General features: G+C 38.2%; 1 protein-coding gene across 3 annotated transcripts in view; it reads right to left on the bottom strand.

The window, feature by feature from the left end:
• Nucleotides 1-7227: 7227 nt before the first annotated feature.
• Nucleotides 7228-16343, bottom strand: part of LOC121930779 (pericentriolar material 1 protein-like) — a 70603-nt gene continuing 61487 nt past the window's right edge. Inside the window, exons 18-26 of one of the 3 annotated variants that reach the window (XM_042467627.1) lie at nt 14457-14654; nt 13277-13336; nt 12419-12554; nt 12024-12181; nt 11491-11563; nt 9068-9276; nt 8382-8474; nt 8126-8249; nt 7228-7532 (exon numbers count right to left, since the gene is read on the bottom strand). In XM_042467627.1, the coding sequence (XP_042323561.1) occupies nt 7507-7532; nt 8126-8249; nt 8382-8474; nt 9068-9276; nt 11491-11563; nt 12024-12181; nt 12419-12554; nt 13277-13336; nt 14457-14654 (1077 nt within the window). In that variant the 3' untranslated portion in view covers nt 7228-7506. Of the gene's footprint in view, nt 7533-8125; nt 8250-8381; nt 8475-9067; nt 9343-11490; nt 11564-12023; nt 12182-12418; nt 12555-13276; nt 13337-14456; nt 14655-16343 lie in introns of all 3 variants that reach the window. The other 2 variants (XM_042467630.1, XM_042467629.1) reach the window with 2 other exon arrangements.

Below are 16343 nucleotides of genomic sequence, written 5' to 3'. Positions count from 1 at the left end.
TTCTTGCCTCTTTGAGTGTTCCCTTGCATATTTCTAAATAAAAACTCATTATTTACTCAGAACTCAAGACTCTTGTAGTTAATACTCATATAAATAGGTGTAAAAAGGTCCCACATTTCACATGCCTCCACAGTCCCATTGTGTGGGAAAGGCAGGATATAAATCCTTGAAATAAATAAAAAAATAAATTTCGAGCTAATTATTTCCCCAACATTCAAATGAGACATCTCTAGTTGTTTCTGTCATGCCTGTGGGAGGAGGAGGACTACTAGGTCCAGCGGGCAGCACCAGGCCAACCAGGTAGATGTCTGTCACCCCAAGGGAGGTTTTGCAGGCACTGGAGGGCTCAGGCAGGTAAGGGATCCTGCCAAGAGAAGGGTGCAAGGTGCCTGTGGTGCCCTCGATGTGGGACTGCCGGCCGATCTGGTTGTGGGACTGCCTCCCTCTCCCGTGCCCCACAGTGCAGGTGCCACCAACCTTGGCCCTGCCTGCCAGGCAAGGGATGCCCAGGGAGCAGATGGGTGTGTGTGCGCCAAGGCCTACCAACTGCATTGTTCTTAACTTCCACCAGAGTTTTTGCCTGTATCACAAAAGCCTTTTAGTACTGATCAGTCTCCCATTCTATGTCTATGGAATTTTTAAAGGCCTCAAGCATTGGTAGTTCAATATTTTTAGGGTTTAGTTTCTTTCAAATGCTAGAAACCCTGTTTTTATCAATGCACTCTTTAACAGAAGGATTGTTATCATGCCGACCCATCCTTTGCTTATCTTCTAAACCCAATGTTGTGATCATTTTCTTTAGAAGACTGCTAAAATCCTGAACCTCAAATAATGTTAGAATTTCTTTCTGCATCTATCTCTGCATCTGAAAATTGCTCATCCTCACTATTAATCTGTATGTCATCTGAATCTTCCCTTCACAACTGAAATGTTCCTCCTCTGAATCTGAATTTAAATCCTTTTGTGAACTGTTTCTTGTCCATTTTTAGAGATAGATATTTCCCATGTTCATCACTCTTGTCAATGTTACCTCACTCTATGTTTGCTTATGAGAAGACTGAATTTGATCATGATGACTTTCTGAATCCATTGCTACAATTTGTGTATTTGAGTTATGCAGCTGTGCTAAATTAATTAAACCTGCTGCTGCTACCTGCTAGGTAGCCTTGCTTTAAAAAAAAAAGAATTACATTAATTAAGTTTGAATTCATTTGGTTGAAATTAATTTAAATTAATATGTTATGCCAATGAATTCAGTTCACCTATGGATCTTTTAAAAACTGACTGTTGCAAATTCATATAAGCCTGAAGGCTTTCTCTTCTTTGTTTTATCCACCATCTCCTTAATCAGAGAATCATAGAAATGGAAGAGTCCCCAAGGGCCATCCAATTCAAAACCCTGCCATGCAGGGAAACACAATCAAAGGACTCTAGACAGATGGCCATCCAATCTCTGTTTAAAAACCTCCAAAGGAGACTCCACCACACTCCAAGGCAGCATATCCCACGGCCAAACAGCTCTTACCATGGAATATGCTGACTCAGAGTATGGTAATAATTCCCTGCATCTCAGACATGCCTGTTATACATTTCTTTGATGTTGTTCAGCTATTTGTTCCATTACTGGTTTCTGATAATGATCCTGCTGCTGTGTCTGTTTCTGCGGCTCTGGCCTCTCTGTGTCTAGCGGAATCACAAGTGTAGTCTTAGCCACTGCCATTTGTAAATAGGAGAGGAATTCTCTGAATGGACAGCAGCTTGCCTAAACAGAGCATCTCCATTCTACTTAGAATCCACCCTCCCAACATGGTGGATTGAAGCATCTGTTGGCAATTTTGCTGCCATTCCAGCCTGACTAACTGGGCCCACTTCACATGGTACCTCTTTAAGTTTATTAACTCTCTTATGCTGTTCTTATTTTACCCTTCTTAATCTATTCCTCCTGACTCGATCTTATCTTCTTATCTGCCCTTCTATTTGTTCTGGCTTTTTTATTGACTTTTTCTGCCAATTTACTTCACTATCACTTGAGGAAATAAAAATCTTTTTTAAATACTGAATCAGGATTTTGAACAGAGACTCTTCAAGAAGTGGCCAACATTAGCGTTATTTTTGTCCATTTCTCGCTCTATGACATGCTTCAATGTAGTCAAATGAGCAATTTGAGCTGGTCCTTTGTCTGTTTGTTTACAGAGGCCACAAGTTCTGGACTGGAGACATATGGATGGGGAATGGGAAATATTTTAATTACAAGAGTCATTCCAAGGCAAAGGACTCTTTCCAAGAATTGATCTGAGATATCTCTCCCCCCTTTCCCCAGAGACATGCCTTCTTCACACAGCTTCAATGTGTTCACATGGGCCCAACACAAAAGACCCCATTGATTCCTCTGCTACCTACTTCTTCTTGGTCCATCTGATGAGAGAAAGCCGGATTAGCAGCGCAGATCAAACCTCCCAGTCCGTCACAAAGCTTAAGCAGGGTCCCAAGTGTGAAAGCTCCTTTTTTGCCACCACTTTCCCCCCCAACATGTGCTCTAACCTTGCTCCAGTCAGTCAGTCTGTCCTCAAATGGTGTTGCTCCAAGCCACAGAAGCAATGTCTTATGTCCAAGCCTCTCAAAAATTTCCAGCCACATTATTAGTGAAGGATACTCTATGGGAGTGAGTTCATGTGGGGAGGTGAAGAGGCAGGAAACACCGCCACACAAATGACATGGAGCTAGGCAGTGGTTTTAAGGGACCTTGAAAAAGACATTCATATAACCTCAACCCCACCATGGCCCTAAAAGCTGCTGGTTTCCCTTGTCTTTCTGGCATATCATACTTTGACTGAAGCCCCCCATCTCCCCGCCACCCACCTTCCCTCTTACAACCCTTGAATCTTTTCCACTGGCCCCCAGGAGGGCATGGCCACCCATTTTGGGAATCACGGCCTTGGCGATTTTCTCAACTATAAATTAGAGCCAGCCAAGCTTGGACAACTCCCAGATCCCTTGCCATCATGCCAACCAGCATGCTGGCTGGAGGATGTGGGGAGATAATCAGAAAAGGACTTTTGCTGAATGTTTATAATTGCCTTTATCCAAATTACACTAAAGTGGCATAGAGAGCCAGTGGTGGCAAAAGTGGTTTGAGTGTTGGGCTATGACTTTGGAGATCAGGGTTCAATTCCCAGCTTGGGCCATGAAACCACTGGGTGACTTTGGCATGTTACATGCCTTGGCCTCAGGGGAAGGCAAGGCCAAACTTCCTCTGAACAAATCTTGCCAAGAAAACCCCATGATAGATTCACCTCAGGGTTACCAATAGTCAGAAACACAACTTGAAGGTACATGGATAAACCGTAGTAGCATTCGGTGCTTTCTTGCACTTGTTGACCTATGATGACCCCATGAATTGTACAGGGCTTTCTTAGGGAAGGATATTCAAAGGTGATTTGCCATTGCCTTAGAATATAGCCTACAACAACATTCCTGCTAGTCTCTCTTTCAAAGTATAGCAAGTACATATTTACAGTATGGTATTATCAGGCCTGACCCCCGCCAAAACAGGATCTCATGCCTTCAGGTACAGTATTTAGAACGTCCAAATATATATATATAAAACTTTGCATCAGCCAAACTCACAGGAGTAATTTAGAATGGTTGGGCAAATAAGTTCATGCCTGGGCGCCAGTTTGAATTTCATTCTAAATACATTCTAATCTCTATTTGGTGCCAAGATTTATACTTGGGATTAATTACCTTAATAATTTTTGGTATTTCTGATGCATCAGCTCCAAGGAAGACATATGACAAAACCCTGTCTCAGTTTCATGAAGCAATAAAAAAAAAAAAAGAACTAATTTATTTATGAAAGTAGTCAAGAGAGTCAGGCATTGTTTGGGTAGATCAAAGGCATCTTTTTCAATGTCGTTTTCAGTAGGTGTGGCAGAATATAAAGCAAAATGAAGATGTGAGGACATTTCAAGCCCCATCCAGTTCCTGGACTTTGTTGTTGTGTGTCTTTGTTGTATCTGACTTGACAAAACCTATTGTGGAGTTTTCCTTGGCAAGATGTGTTTAGAGGTTGTTTTTTTTTTTTTTTTCTTCTCCTCTGAAACTGGGATAGACTTGCCCAAGGTCACCCAGTGAGTTTTCATGGGGAAGTGGGGATTTGGGACCCTGTTCTCCAGAGCTGTAGTCAATGCTCAAACCACTATACTGCTGGTGGGGCGCATTAATTCCAAATGTCAAATAAGCCTGCCTAGGGCTGGAGCATGAATTAGACCTGTGATCTTTAAGCATGATCACCATATGGAAAGTCAAGATGGGTTTCAATAATGTGATGGATAATATGAAAATATTGCTTTTGTTATGTCAAAGATGGCAGACTGCAACACATGGCACTGAGTATAGTCTCTCTCCCCATTAAAATTCCCACAAATTTCAAAGGGACATGGTGGCTCAGCAGTTAAAATGCTACTCTCTGACAATCGCAAGGTCAGCAGTTCAAGACCCAAGTGCCACATGATGGGTGAGCTCCAGTCACAGTCCCAGCTTCTCCCAACCTAGCAGTTCAAAAGCATGTAAATAGTGCAAGTAGATAAATATGTACCACTTTGGAAAGGTAACAGCATTCCATGCACCTCAATGTTAACAGATGGCCACAGGACCAAGAGTTGTCTCCATAATTCTGGCTCCCCAGCTTAGTAAAAGAGAGAGCAGTTCTAATATTCAGTTTGAAGCAAATTTTGCCCAGCTACAGGATTTCTGAATTAGAAGTATTATCTAGACCCATTTAATCTGGTTTCTGGCTTGGCAATGGGCACCATGGTGGATAATCTATGCCAGAACGGGGCAGGAGGACTGTGACCCTGTTGGTTCTGCTGGATCTCTTGGCTGCTGTCAATGTCAATGTCATCAACCATGGTTACTTCTAGAATACTTGTCGGGATGGGGCTTGGAGGCATTGTTTTTACAGTGGTTACATTCTTCCTGGAGGGGGGAAATGCAGGTGATGACACTGGAGACCCGTTTTGACTCTTGTCCATTGTTCTGTGGGGGCTTCCAGTGTTCTGTTTTGTGCCCCATGCTATTTAACGAATAAATAAAACCGCATGTAGATGTCCAAGTTTTGGGTTCCAATACCATCAGGATGTGAATGACACTCAGCTATATCACTCCACATCAATCCAAGTAAGATGTCTTGGTTCTAAACTGTGCTTATCATAGTAGTGAATGGATGAAGTGGAAGGTCAATCCAGACAAGACCAAGTTATTCCTGGTCAGTTAAAGGACAGATCTGGAACAGGGATTTAGTTGGTGCTCGATGCAGCTACACTCCCCTTGGAAACACAGGTTCACAGCTTGAGGTGTATTCCTGGATTCAACCCTGAGCCTTAAGTCCAGGTTTCAGCATTGCTCAGGACTCTCTCAGTTAAGTTTTAAGCACCAGCTGTGCCTGTTCTTTCAGACGTCAGATGTGGCCATGGTAACACATCTCTTAGTTAAATCCTTTTTGGATTGCTATAACATGCTAAATAGAATTGCCTTTGAAGAGTGTTCAGAAACTTCAACTGATGCAGAGAGCTGCAGCCAGATTGTGAACGAGGACTGCTAACAGGGAGCACACAACTCCCTTGTTGCAACAGCTCCAGCTTTATACCTAAGAAGGTCAGCATTCATAGGAGAATAATTCTTTTTTGACAGACCTTGTGGTAGATCTGTCCCTTGTGTAGCTTAAGGGCAAAGCTGTGCCAAATTGTTGGCTCAAAGGCTACAATTCACACTGGTACATAAGCCAATAAGTTCCCCAAACTAGCAAAAGGGCAAGGTAGAAACTGTCTATATGAAACTAACCGATAACAATACATTCAAGTGAATTTGCCTTGGAGATGTATGGACAGTAGGGAAACCTACTGTCCAGTTCCTCTCGTCAGCTCCCAGGGTGAGATGGGAGTTGCTGCCCAACATTTCTGGGCAGTCAGGTTAGGGAAATCTACTGTCTACTTTAACCAAGCCCTCCCCGCCACACACAAAGCAAACTGAAGGGACACAGCATGTATTGCCCCATAAAGATACTTCATATCAGATTATCAGAGAATAAAAATGCATAATGGAGTTACAAAACTCCACAATAGGTTAAATGTCCATTCATTCACATCTGTCAGGTATTTTTGCATAATTTTTGAAGTGATACCTATGAACTTCTATCATTAGGGCAAATGACGCAGCTACTGCAATGAAGGGTTTAACTGTTAGCACATATTATTTGATCAGTACTCCAGCCTTCCTCTTAAGAGCTCAGGGCCAGATCTCACGCTCTCTGAGCAATCAATTCCCAGAAATATGTTCCAAGGACAGATTTTTAGCAGATATAATATTTGTAAACATCAGTAGTACTTTTTCATGGCAATCTGACATTTTTACATTGCTTATAGGTCTTCTGGTTTGCTGTTACTGTATTTTGGCCCGTGATTGTAATGTTCAAATTATTATAACTTCTGTATTAATTCAGTCTCAAACAACACATGAAAAGGCATGTATTTCCACAGGTTATTCCTGCTCCACTCAATATGTAATGCACATTAAATATGAGCATAATTTAATATTGCAATTTTTTTTTGTTTGTTTGTTTGGGAAGGGGGAGGAAATCAAACTGTTTATACATGTCAAATTCTGAACTGTGACAAAGGCAAAACCTTGTCTTAAATACAGGGAGATTCAAAAAGAATGGTGCAAAAGTAAAGCTGTTCTTATTTGGTTTTGTCCCATTCATGCTGATTCACACTATATTTTCTGGACTGTTTGATTGGAAATCTGCGGTCACTTCAATACAGCTATGAATAAAAAGAAAATAGACACTAGTTCTTCTTCTGCATACAAAAGAGTTTGGCCAAGAATTCACACTGTGTTATGAAAGGCTAACACCATACAGTACATATTCTTCTCCTAATGAGAAGTGGGAGGGTGGGAGGAACAACTTTGGACTTTGAATCAATTATTTCAAATGGAGCTTTAGCCTGGGGTATAAAATAGAGATTCCCAAGACTGGAAGACACCATATGCATAAAGGAGAGCACCTATGCATCCAACACATTATTTAGAAAGCCACAGTATTCCTGTGAAAACAAATGCTACACTTCACCTAATTAAATAAAGTAAAAAAAAAAATTCAATACTATGGGTTTCCTTGAATTTATAAAACTTGACTCTTCATATAGCATAATTCAAAACACACCTATGTACAAGTCAACTTTTATTTAAAACTACATTTTAAAATTGCTAAAGTCACAATCAAATAAAAAAGACAAGACACCAAAGAACTGTGCAGCCAGACTGAAAGCTCAGTTTTAGCCGTTTAAAGAGTTTTATGGGCCAAAGTTAGTGTGCCTATTCTAAAAGGCAGTGTATGAAAAACTAATTTACATTTTTATACAGATTACAACACATGAAGTTTAGTTGCAAATTACTATATGCATTTGTAATTTAATTAGGGCAAGAAGTTGCTCTTGAAATTATTTTTCATGCACTTTGGGCTCCAACAGTTTCTGGAAAAAGAACAGAACATATTAATTGTTTAGCAATGATAAGAAATATATTTGTCTTTAAAATAATTTGGCCAAAGATTCCATCTAATTTTTACAGACTCTAGGCAGCAATGACATGACTGGTTCAGGGCCATACATGTACCCTGACATACATGGAGCTCTTGGTCACCCTTTCCCATATATTTAAATACAGGTAGAAAACATCTGTATGCAAAGAACTACAAACATATGTTGCTTCCACTGAAATAAATGGGAAAGCATCTGTGGGTGCATTCATGATCCTGCATCTACCAGGCAATAGTAGGGAATGAAATGGGAATAATACATGTGTATCACATTGGCTTTCATCTGCATGGCTAAATCAGTTCACTGAATCACAAATCCAACAAACTAAAATTAGTAAAATATTGATGTCAACAATCCTCTTGTTCCAATTAACACTCAAAATGTTAAGCGTTCAGATAATAAAAGGAAGTGGCCAGATCTTGTTCTCAATGTTTCCATGTTCACTAGAATATACAACCTGGATTAAGTAAACTAGCTGAGTCAAATTTGGTAGAACAGACATAAGTAAGGAGATTAAAGAACCTCACCAGGTTCTTTCAGGATTTGAGGATCTCCTGCTAATTCTTCATCATGACTTGCTGCACCGACTAGTATTTCTGAAGTGATATTGTTGGTCTGAGCCTCTGCCACCATTTTTTTCATGAGATCTTCCTGGAAATGGATAAATTTAGACTAGTTATCACAACTGAAAATTCTTAAAACCACTTCCTATGTATGATACTTTTAAAAATAAAATATTTTGCTCTGTACGTTTTCAATCATACTAATTTTCAAGCAATGTACCTCAGAATAGACTGCAAGTTTAAGAGGCACATCTTCAACTTTCACAAAGTCATCTTCATCAGATTTCTGACTGATGTTTCCAGAACCTGTTTCCTGTTGACAAAATATGTTTTAAGACTAGGTTCTCATAGACTAACATAGCCAATACTGAGCACTTGTAATATGTATTAATTTTGATGGGAGAGCTGGGATACAAATCACTAAAATTTACAGGATCTGCCAAATGATGTAATTTAGACCATACTTAACATTATTAATTTCGAAAGTACAATGTCCCAAATGGAAAGTCTCCTCTCCTGAGAACACATAAAGGCAATGGTCTGGGGAAAAGATCTTGCTCAGACAGAAGTGAATGAAGACAGCAGCTACTGTGGAAGTATGGCTTTTGAACAAAATGGGGAAAAATATTTAGGTTTCCATTACATTCTAGTTAGGAAGAGAACTTAGGAAAAAGCTTCCAATAGAACCAAAGTCTTAAGACGGGCACGCTAAGCAAAACAGATCTGCGAAACCAATTGAACTAAACACTGACCAGGTTCCAATCAAACTTCTTCTTATTAATATTATTAACCTTTATTTATAAAGCGCTGTAAATTTACATAGCGCTGTACATACAATCTTTTTAATTAGACGGTTCCTGCACAATTTCAGAAATTTAGTATTTAAAGGAAGATGAACAACTGTACCTCATCTGTAGCAATACGTACATATTCATTCACCAGTACAGGAGACTCTGTATCAGGACTGCCAACCACAGAGCTTTCAGGAGTTCCTGATGAAGATTTGGTTTCTCCAGAGACAGTGCCTAACATATGACTTTCATTTTCTGCTAACGATGAGTCTTGTTCTTCCGTTAATATAGTGCTTGGATTAAGATCCTCAGAACTATTAACAGCTAAGGGCTGTTTATCTTCCATTATATTAAGATATTGAGGCACAAAAGCAGTCAAATCCTGATCACCTAAAAATAGACAACAGAAGTTTACTACAAGCCTGCAAAGGTACTTGGGGTGTTTGGGATTACTTGGAACGAGTACAGGACAGACCAAGTAATACTAACACAGTAGTTCTGAAGTGGAAAAGACACTTCAGAAGGCCTGATGAAGAGTCACCACTGTTTAAAAATAGCATGCTAAATAGAAACATTGGTATTTACTGTGAAGGGTCATTATTGGATGCGAGGAGGAGCAATCCACAAACCAATGGGTTATTCCCCACACAGCAGCTGGATAGGCAAGAATCTAAATTCTTTTTCAGTTACATCTATTTGCTCCCTTCCTTTTCCCATCAGTTTCCCTCTATAGCCTTGCCACAATGACCTAACCTAACAATGTAAGATTAACAACTATACTACTTTTTTTGTGCAGCCACTCACTGGATGGGGTTTCCTAATGTTTCCATTTTGAACCTCAAATATTTTACAAAGTTGTTCAAGAATTTTTAATCAACTACAAGGCAGTACCAACTCATTTGCTCTTCAATATCATGAAAAAGATGGAATAAACCTCTGAATCTGATTCTGACATATCTGTTCTATAGCTGCAATTTGGTTTTTTTCCCCTTTGTTTTTACCTGGAACCATCACAGCATTTGCTTCCCAATCTCCTCAACTACTACCTTTCTCTTTTTAGGATCAATCTCCATTTTTCTCTTATTTTTAACTAATTAGCAATGCCTTTGATTAAGCTAAGAGAGTGTGCGTCCAGCTGGCAAGGAATGAAATAAAAAACTGATGGGCAAGGGGAAGGACCAAACAGATGGAAAATAATTTAGACTCCTGCCTATCCAGTTGATGAGTGGTTTATAGATTGCTCCTCCAGAGAAAGCTCAGATAAGCAAAACATCTTACACTGTTATCCTAAATGTATCTATCCAAAAATAAAGCACCCTAATTTCAATTGAGTTTATGGCCAGATAAATGGTCATATGATTACAACATTAAGCCAACAGTTGTGTGTGCTCCACTAAAAACTTGCAACAAAGGCAGTAGTCCTTGGACAATCTGTATATAAATAAAGTATTTTACACAACATGTACCTGGCCAGGATAGGCGGTGAGCCATTTTTGGAAGGCTATATCTTAGTCAGGTAATCCAAACCCAAATTATTTGATCATAATAAAAAATTAAGTCTTTTTACTCCATCTTCCACAGTTAGTGATTATAGTATTAATCATCCTACATTTTAAAGGCATTGTCCAAGTGTTGATCATGTGAATCATAGAATCATAGAATCGTAGAGTTGTAAGAGACTACAAGGGCCATCCAGTCCAACCCCATTCTGCCATGCAGGAAATCTCAATCAAAGATACCTGACAGATGGCCATCCAGCCTCTGCTTAAAGACCTCCAAAGAAGGAGACTCCATTACACTCCAAGGGAGTGTGTTCCACTGTCAAACAGCCCTGACTGTCAGGAAGTTCCTCCTAATGTTGAGGTGGAATCTCTTTTCCTGCAGCTTGCATCCATTGCTCCGGGTCCTGTTCTCTCGAGCAGCAGAAAACAAGCTTGCTCCCTCCTCAATATGACATCCCTTCAAATATTTAAACAGGGCTATCATATCACCTCTTAACCTTCTTTTCTCCAGGTTAAACACCTCCAGCTCCCTAAGTCGTTCCTTGTAGGGCATGGTTTCCAGACCCTTCATCATTTTAGTTGCCCTCCTTTGGACACGCTCCAGTTTCTCAATGTCCTTTTTTAATTGTGGTGTCCTGAACTGAACAATGCTTATGTTTTCAAGTTTTAATTAATTGCTAAATAGTTTAGAAAAAAATAGTTACATCTAACAAGATTTGAGAAAACAGAGATATGAACTGGGTAATTTATGGTGTTTATCAGCATAAAGTATTAATTAAAATCATCTCAAGAACAGCAACTTCTATACTAGGTCAAACAGGAACTAACTTGCTAGTTAGAACCGACTAAAGAAATAGTTTTCAAATTAGTACAATCCTGTATTTAGAGGACAAGACATTGTAACTATAACAGCTCTGGAAAACCTATCTAACAACTACAATACAACTGAGTATATCCACAAACTTTCCTTTGTTCTTTATATAATAAACAATACACCGAAAATCAGTCTATTCTTTAAAAAAATGCATTATGCTACCTTTAGCCACAGTTTCTTGCTCAGAAGGTACAATCTGGCAATAATTTGAATTTTCAGATTTGGATTCTGAAACCTGGAAAGAAATTATTTAAACCAATCAAAACAGTAAAAGTATACAAATTTCTACTAAATTTTAATTTTATTATGCAGATAGTGCTATGATGCTTTCTGCATGAAGAATAGCTAAGTTATCTGGTCAATACAAATCAAAATATCTAGAATAAAAAACACTATTAGCATTAGTTATCCAACAATGTCTACTTTAGTAACAAAATGTATGCAGTTGCATCCGACCTTTGTTTCTTATATATTATCTTAATACTGATTAATAAAGACATTCCCTTCTCCAGTCATCATAGTTTGAAAAACTAGTCTTAAAAAGCTTGTTTACCCATTTCAGATTTTAGAGGCACTTTTATCACCTTTCTCCAGGTCTAGAAGCATTATGCAGACCAACTCATTTAATAAATCTTTCCAAGCCACTGTCAGCCCCAAAGAACCAATATTCTCCAATGTTGTCATTCTGTCACTACCTGCTCCTGTTCATTTTCAGCTGTAGTTTCATTGTTTGCTTGGAGGGAAGTCTGGACATCTACAGGCCCTTCTTCAAATTCATCTATTTCTTCATCTTCATTTTCATCTTCTCCACTTCCATAATTAGTAAGAGCCTGGGTTTCTGCTTTAGACAAGCCTAAGGTAAGTGAAATAGATTTTAAATGCAAATAAAGCAGTGTGTGTGTATTGGTCGATAAAACCAGCTATCACCCCAGAAAGCAAAATTAATTAGTGCATTTGTATTTATTATTAAATATATTTCCTAATCTGTAAATTATTAATTTTTAATCTCATTCTAATGAAATAAATATGGAAAGTTATGACAGAAACTTTACTGCATCAAGCTGCAATCAAAGCAATGAAAACTACTTACTTATGGACACTGGACAACTTTCATTATCTTCTTCTTCCTGGTCTGAAGCATCTGATCTTATACTTCTTGGCACTCCTCTATTATTGAATATTGCTGATTCATGAGCTTGCTTAATAGTTTCAGTTTCATCTTTGTCCTAGACATAACAAAAAAACATATTCTATGTACATTTTGTCTTCTGTGAATGAATCATGAAATGCACATTCTACAGCATTGTTAGAACCTAACTATTTTGTTATAACTGTATTTGTCTATAGACATAATTTAGAACTTCATTAAGGCTGCGGGGGGGGGGGGGGGCTAACAAACATTGGAATATGAATGAAAACTCCTAAACTGTTTTCCTTTGGAAGATGCTTCCCAACAACTTAATGCCCAAAAGGGATCTTGTTGACTGCTATTAGGAACAAAATAAAATCCAGTTTCCTTGATGCTTCACTTGATTCTCCTTTTAAAAGGAAGAAAAATAAGAGAATCAGTTTCTGCTCATTGTGCATAATGCACTGAGTGGGTAAAGATTGTACGCCATAGGCAGGCTTTTATATTCTTGATTTTAATTGGTTTTGTACAGCGCCGTGTAGATTTACGGCGCTTTATAAATAAAGTTAATGTTAATAATAATAATAATAATAATGGCTTTAATATTTCTGGTGGACTACAATACAATTTATTACAATTTATTACATATCCTGCTGAATTACTTTCCAAGCCTTACTATCATGCATTAGGGAAAAAGTGTTTCCTTAACATTAAAATGATCACTTCTGAACAAATTGCTATTCATTATGTTTAAATTACCTTTTGTTGCAAATCTATTAAAATATAGGGTCTTTATTTTTTCCATAAAGGAAAACTTACTTTATCTTCATCAATATCTTCCATAGATGAACAAGCTCCTCCTTCCAGTGCTCTTTTAGACTAGACAGCAAAATAGAAAAAGATGTGTTTCAATACAAAATCAAGTATACAATCAGCTGCTAGATAAGCCAGAGATAATAAAGAAATCAATTTGATTTCTAGTAATGGGAGATCAGCCCTTGTTTCTTTATGTTGTTCATATGCTGCTGTTTATATCAAGGTAAATGTATTTCTACTAATCTGTTGTATTGGAATGAACTTAAAATAGGAATAATTTGTAGAGAGTGAGGTGAGTCCTTAACGTTGTAAATACAATCATCTTGCTTGTTTCCAGATTTGTCCCAACTACAAGCACTGAAGATGGGGTTTTTTGTGGTGTGTGTTATATCCTATGCCAGTGGGACGAACAACAGCCAAGATTCCACCTCAACATTAGGAAGAACTTCCTGACAGTGAGAGCTATTTGACAGTGGAACACACTCCCTCAGAGAGTGTGGAGACTCCTTCTTTGGAGGTCTTTAAACAGAGGCTGAATGGCTATCTGTCAGGTGTGCTCTGATTGTGAGTTCCTACATGGCAGGGGGTTGGACTGGATGGCCCTTGAGGTTTCTTCCAACTGATGATAAAGAACAAAGAGACACGAGTGTTCCCAAAACCCAAGGACAAATTTCTGAAAACTATATATATATTCCCATGCTCTTAAAGTATCAGTTAAAAACATCCATCAGTAAGCAGAATGTAAACAAATGTGTAGGTCTAATTTTAAAGTATTCAATGTGATTAGCTTACTGCCTTCTCAGTGTTTTTGATTACAACTCCCATCAGCCACATCATGGGAAAAGGTCAGGGATTATGGAAGTTTTGATCCATAAACTGGAAGAAAAGATGAGCTAGAATGGACCAATTTTGTCCTTCACAGCAAATATGAAAGAAGGAATAATATCCATGCAGTGGATTGCTCAATCAAAATTTACACATCAACTCAAGAGTAGCAATAGCAGCTTCATTTAGGCAAGTTACAAATTCTACTGTGAAATCAGCAGAGCTGGACAAATCAGCAGAGCTGTCTCTTTTTAAAAAAAAAAGTATTTAAAATGATACAAAATACACTTTAGTCCACTCTAATTTAAATTTGAATATATTTAAAGTGTATATATAATATTTAAAGTATGATATTAACCTCCTTGGCATAAGATTGCATTGTTCCATCTGCTTCAATTTTCCTTTTACATCTTTGCTTTACAGTAAGGCTATTGTTATCCAGATCTTGCATGAGTTTGAAGAAGGCTAGTTCATTGAATAAGACTTCAGAAATCTCTACAAGAAGGTCCTCTCCACAGTCCTTTAGTTTCTTACCAGCAAATTTTGCCAGTGAATCCTGTGGAAAAAAAATGTTTTATTACTTTAGTTGTCACCTATCTCCCAAATAATTAAGGTTGGCATACATAGGGTTTATATAATTGTACTCACAACCATGATATTAATTAAATGACTTGCTTAAGGTCATATAGTGAGTATTGTGGTCAAGTATGATACTGAACTTGGATCTTTTCCAGTTCACGTCTAACACTCTCTTCACTAATACCATATACACTCTCATAAACCCAAGAGTGATTAACATCCAAACATGGATTATAACAAAAAGGATTAGGAAGCCAACTTTTCAAAAGTCTAAAGAAGAAATAGAGAAGACATACTAATCACGAAACAATCCTATATAAGTCTTATTGACATTCTCTCTTGTAGTTCTAATTTATTTTATATCAGAATATAAAACTATATTCAGAACTAATAAAACTAGGACAATTTTTAAAAAGAAAATGTATTTGCATTCACTGAGATGGTATTCCAAATGATACATTAAAAGGAAACATATTTAAAATGCTTGACATCATCATACTTCAAGGCTGAACAGGACATCTTGAAGTCAGGTATCTGCTACAAATTATACTTACAAGAATGAATAAAACAATTTATACAAATATTTAGGCTGTAGCAATTTTCCTATTAATTTTAAAAGTTAATTATAGTTTAGAAAGATCCTTGCTTTAATTTGGTAGTTTTTATTCTGTGCAAACAGACTCACTGATGTGATAAAACTATATATCACCACAGAATTGAAAATCTACATTAAAATAACAAAGTCCTGGCTTTACCATAACTACTGTTGTTGTGTCTTCAAGTCATTTCTGAATTATGGTGACCCCAAGACAAGCCCATCATGGAGTTTTCATGGCAAAATTTGTTCAGAGCGCATTTGCCATTGCCTTGCTTTGAGATTGAGACTGACAACTTGGAGATCTTACCATGAAAGTCCACTCTTGCTAAGCAGAAGGAACCATCTATTATTGGATTAATTTCTATTGTAGCCCAGGCTAGAAAAGATATCAAATTATTTAAAATGAACCTCTATCTGTCTTTACCTTCTCCTGCTTTGGAGACAAAGGAAAGAATAGAAAACACTCCCCATGTCCAAAAAAACTCCCCCATCTAGAATGCGTCTGGATGGCTCCTTCGCCTTGGCAAAAACAGATCTTCACATTAAGTCCTTCAGTGAACAAGCAGGCATGTTCACTTGGGAGGGAGGTGGCAATAGTGTGTTTTAATGTGGTACTACTAGTTACGGAATGCTTCTACTAAATGAGGCTCTGGCTGAGGAAAAACTGTCTAGTTCATAATGTTTAGGGAACAGGGATGCAGCTGCCTATGACTGCTCTGCAGATTTCTCTAGGGATGCATTAGTTTTTTTAAAAAAGGCTGTAGCTGTAGGTATAATAAAGAAAGATTCTAAATGTTCCACAGATAGGAGGAAATTCCCTGGGAAGAGATGTTCCTGGACAGCCTGAAGAATTCCATTCAGAATTTTCTGTATTTTACAAATGTGTTTATGTATTTGAGACGCAGGAACAGAAAGGCTCAGCCCCCTCTTTTGGATACAGCAGATGGACCCACTAAAGCAATTGTTGGGAGGCATTGGCGGGTTACAGACCGCCCGTTTGGGGTGGTCTCCACCCGCCCCTCTCCCCGGTGTATTGGGGCCTCAGCAGCTAGACCGGCAGCCGTTGAG

The sequence above is a fragment of the Sceloporus undulatus genome, chromosome 5 (genome assembly GCF_019175285.1).
Source record: "Sceloporus undulatus isolate JIND9_A2432 ecotype Alabama chromosome 5, SceUnd_v1.1, whole genome shotgun sequence".
Taxonomy (NCBI): domain Eukaryota; kingdom Metazoa; phylum Chordata; class Lepidosauria; order Squamata; family Phrynosomatidae; genus Sceloporus; species Sceloporus undulatus.
This window is presented reverse-complemented; position numbering and strand designations above follow the sequence as displayed.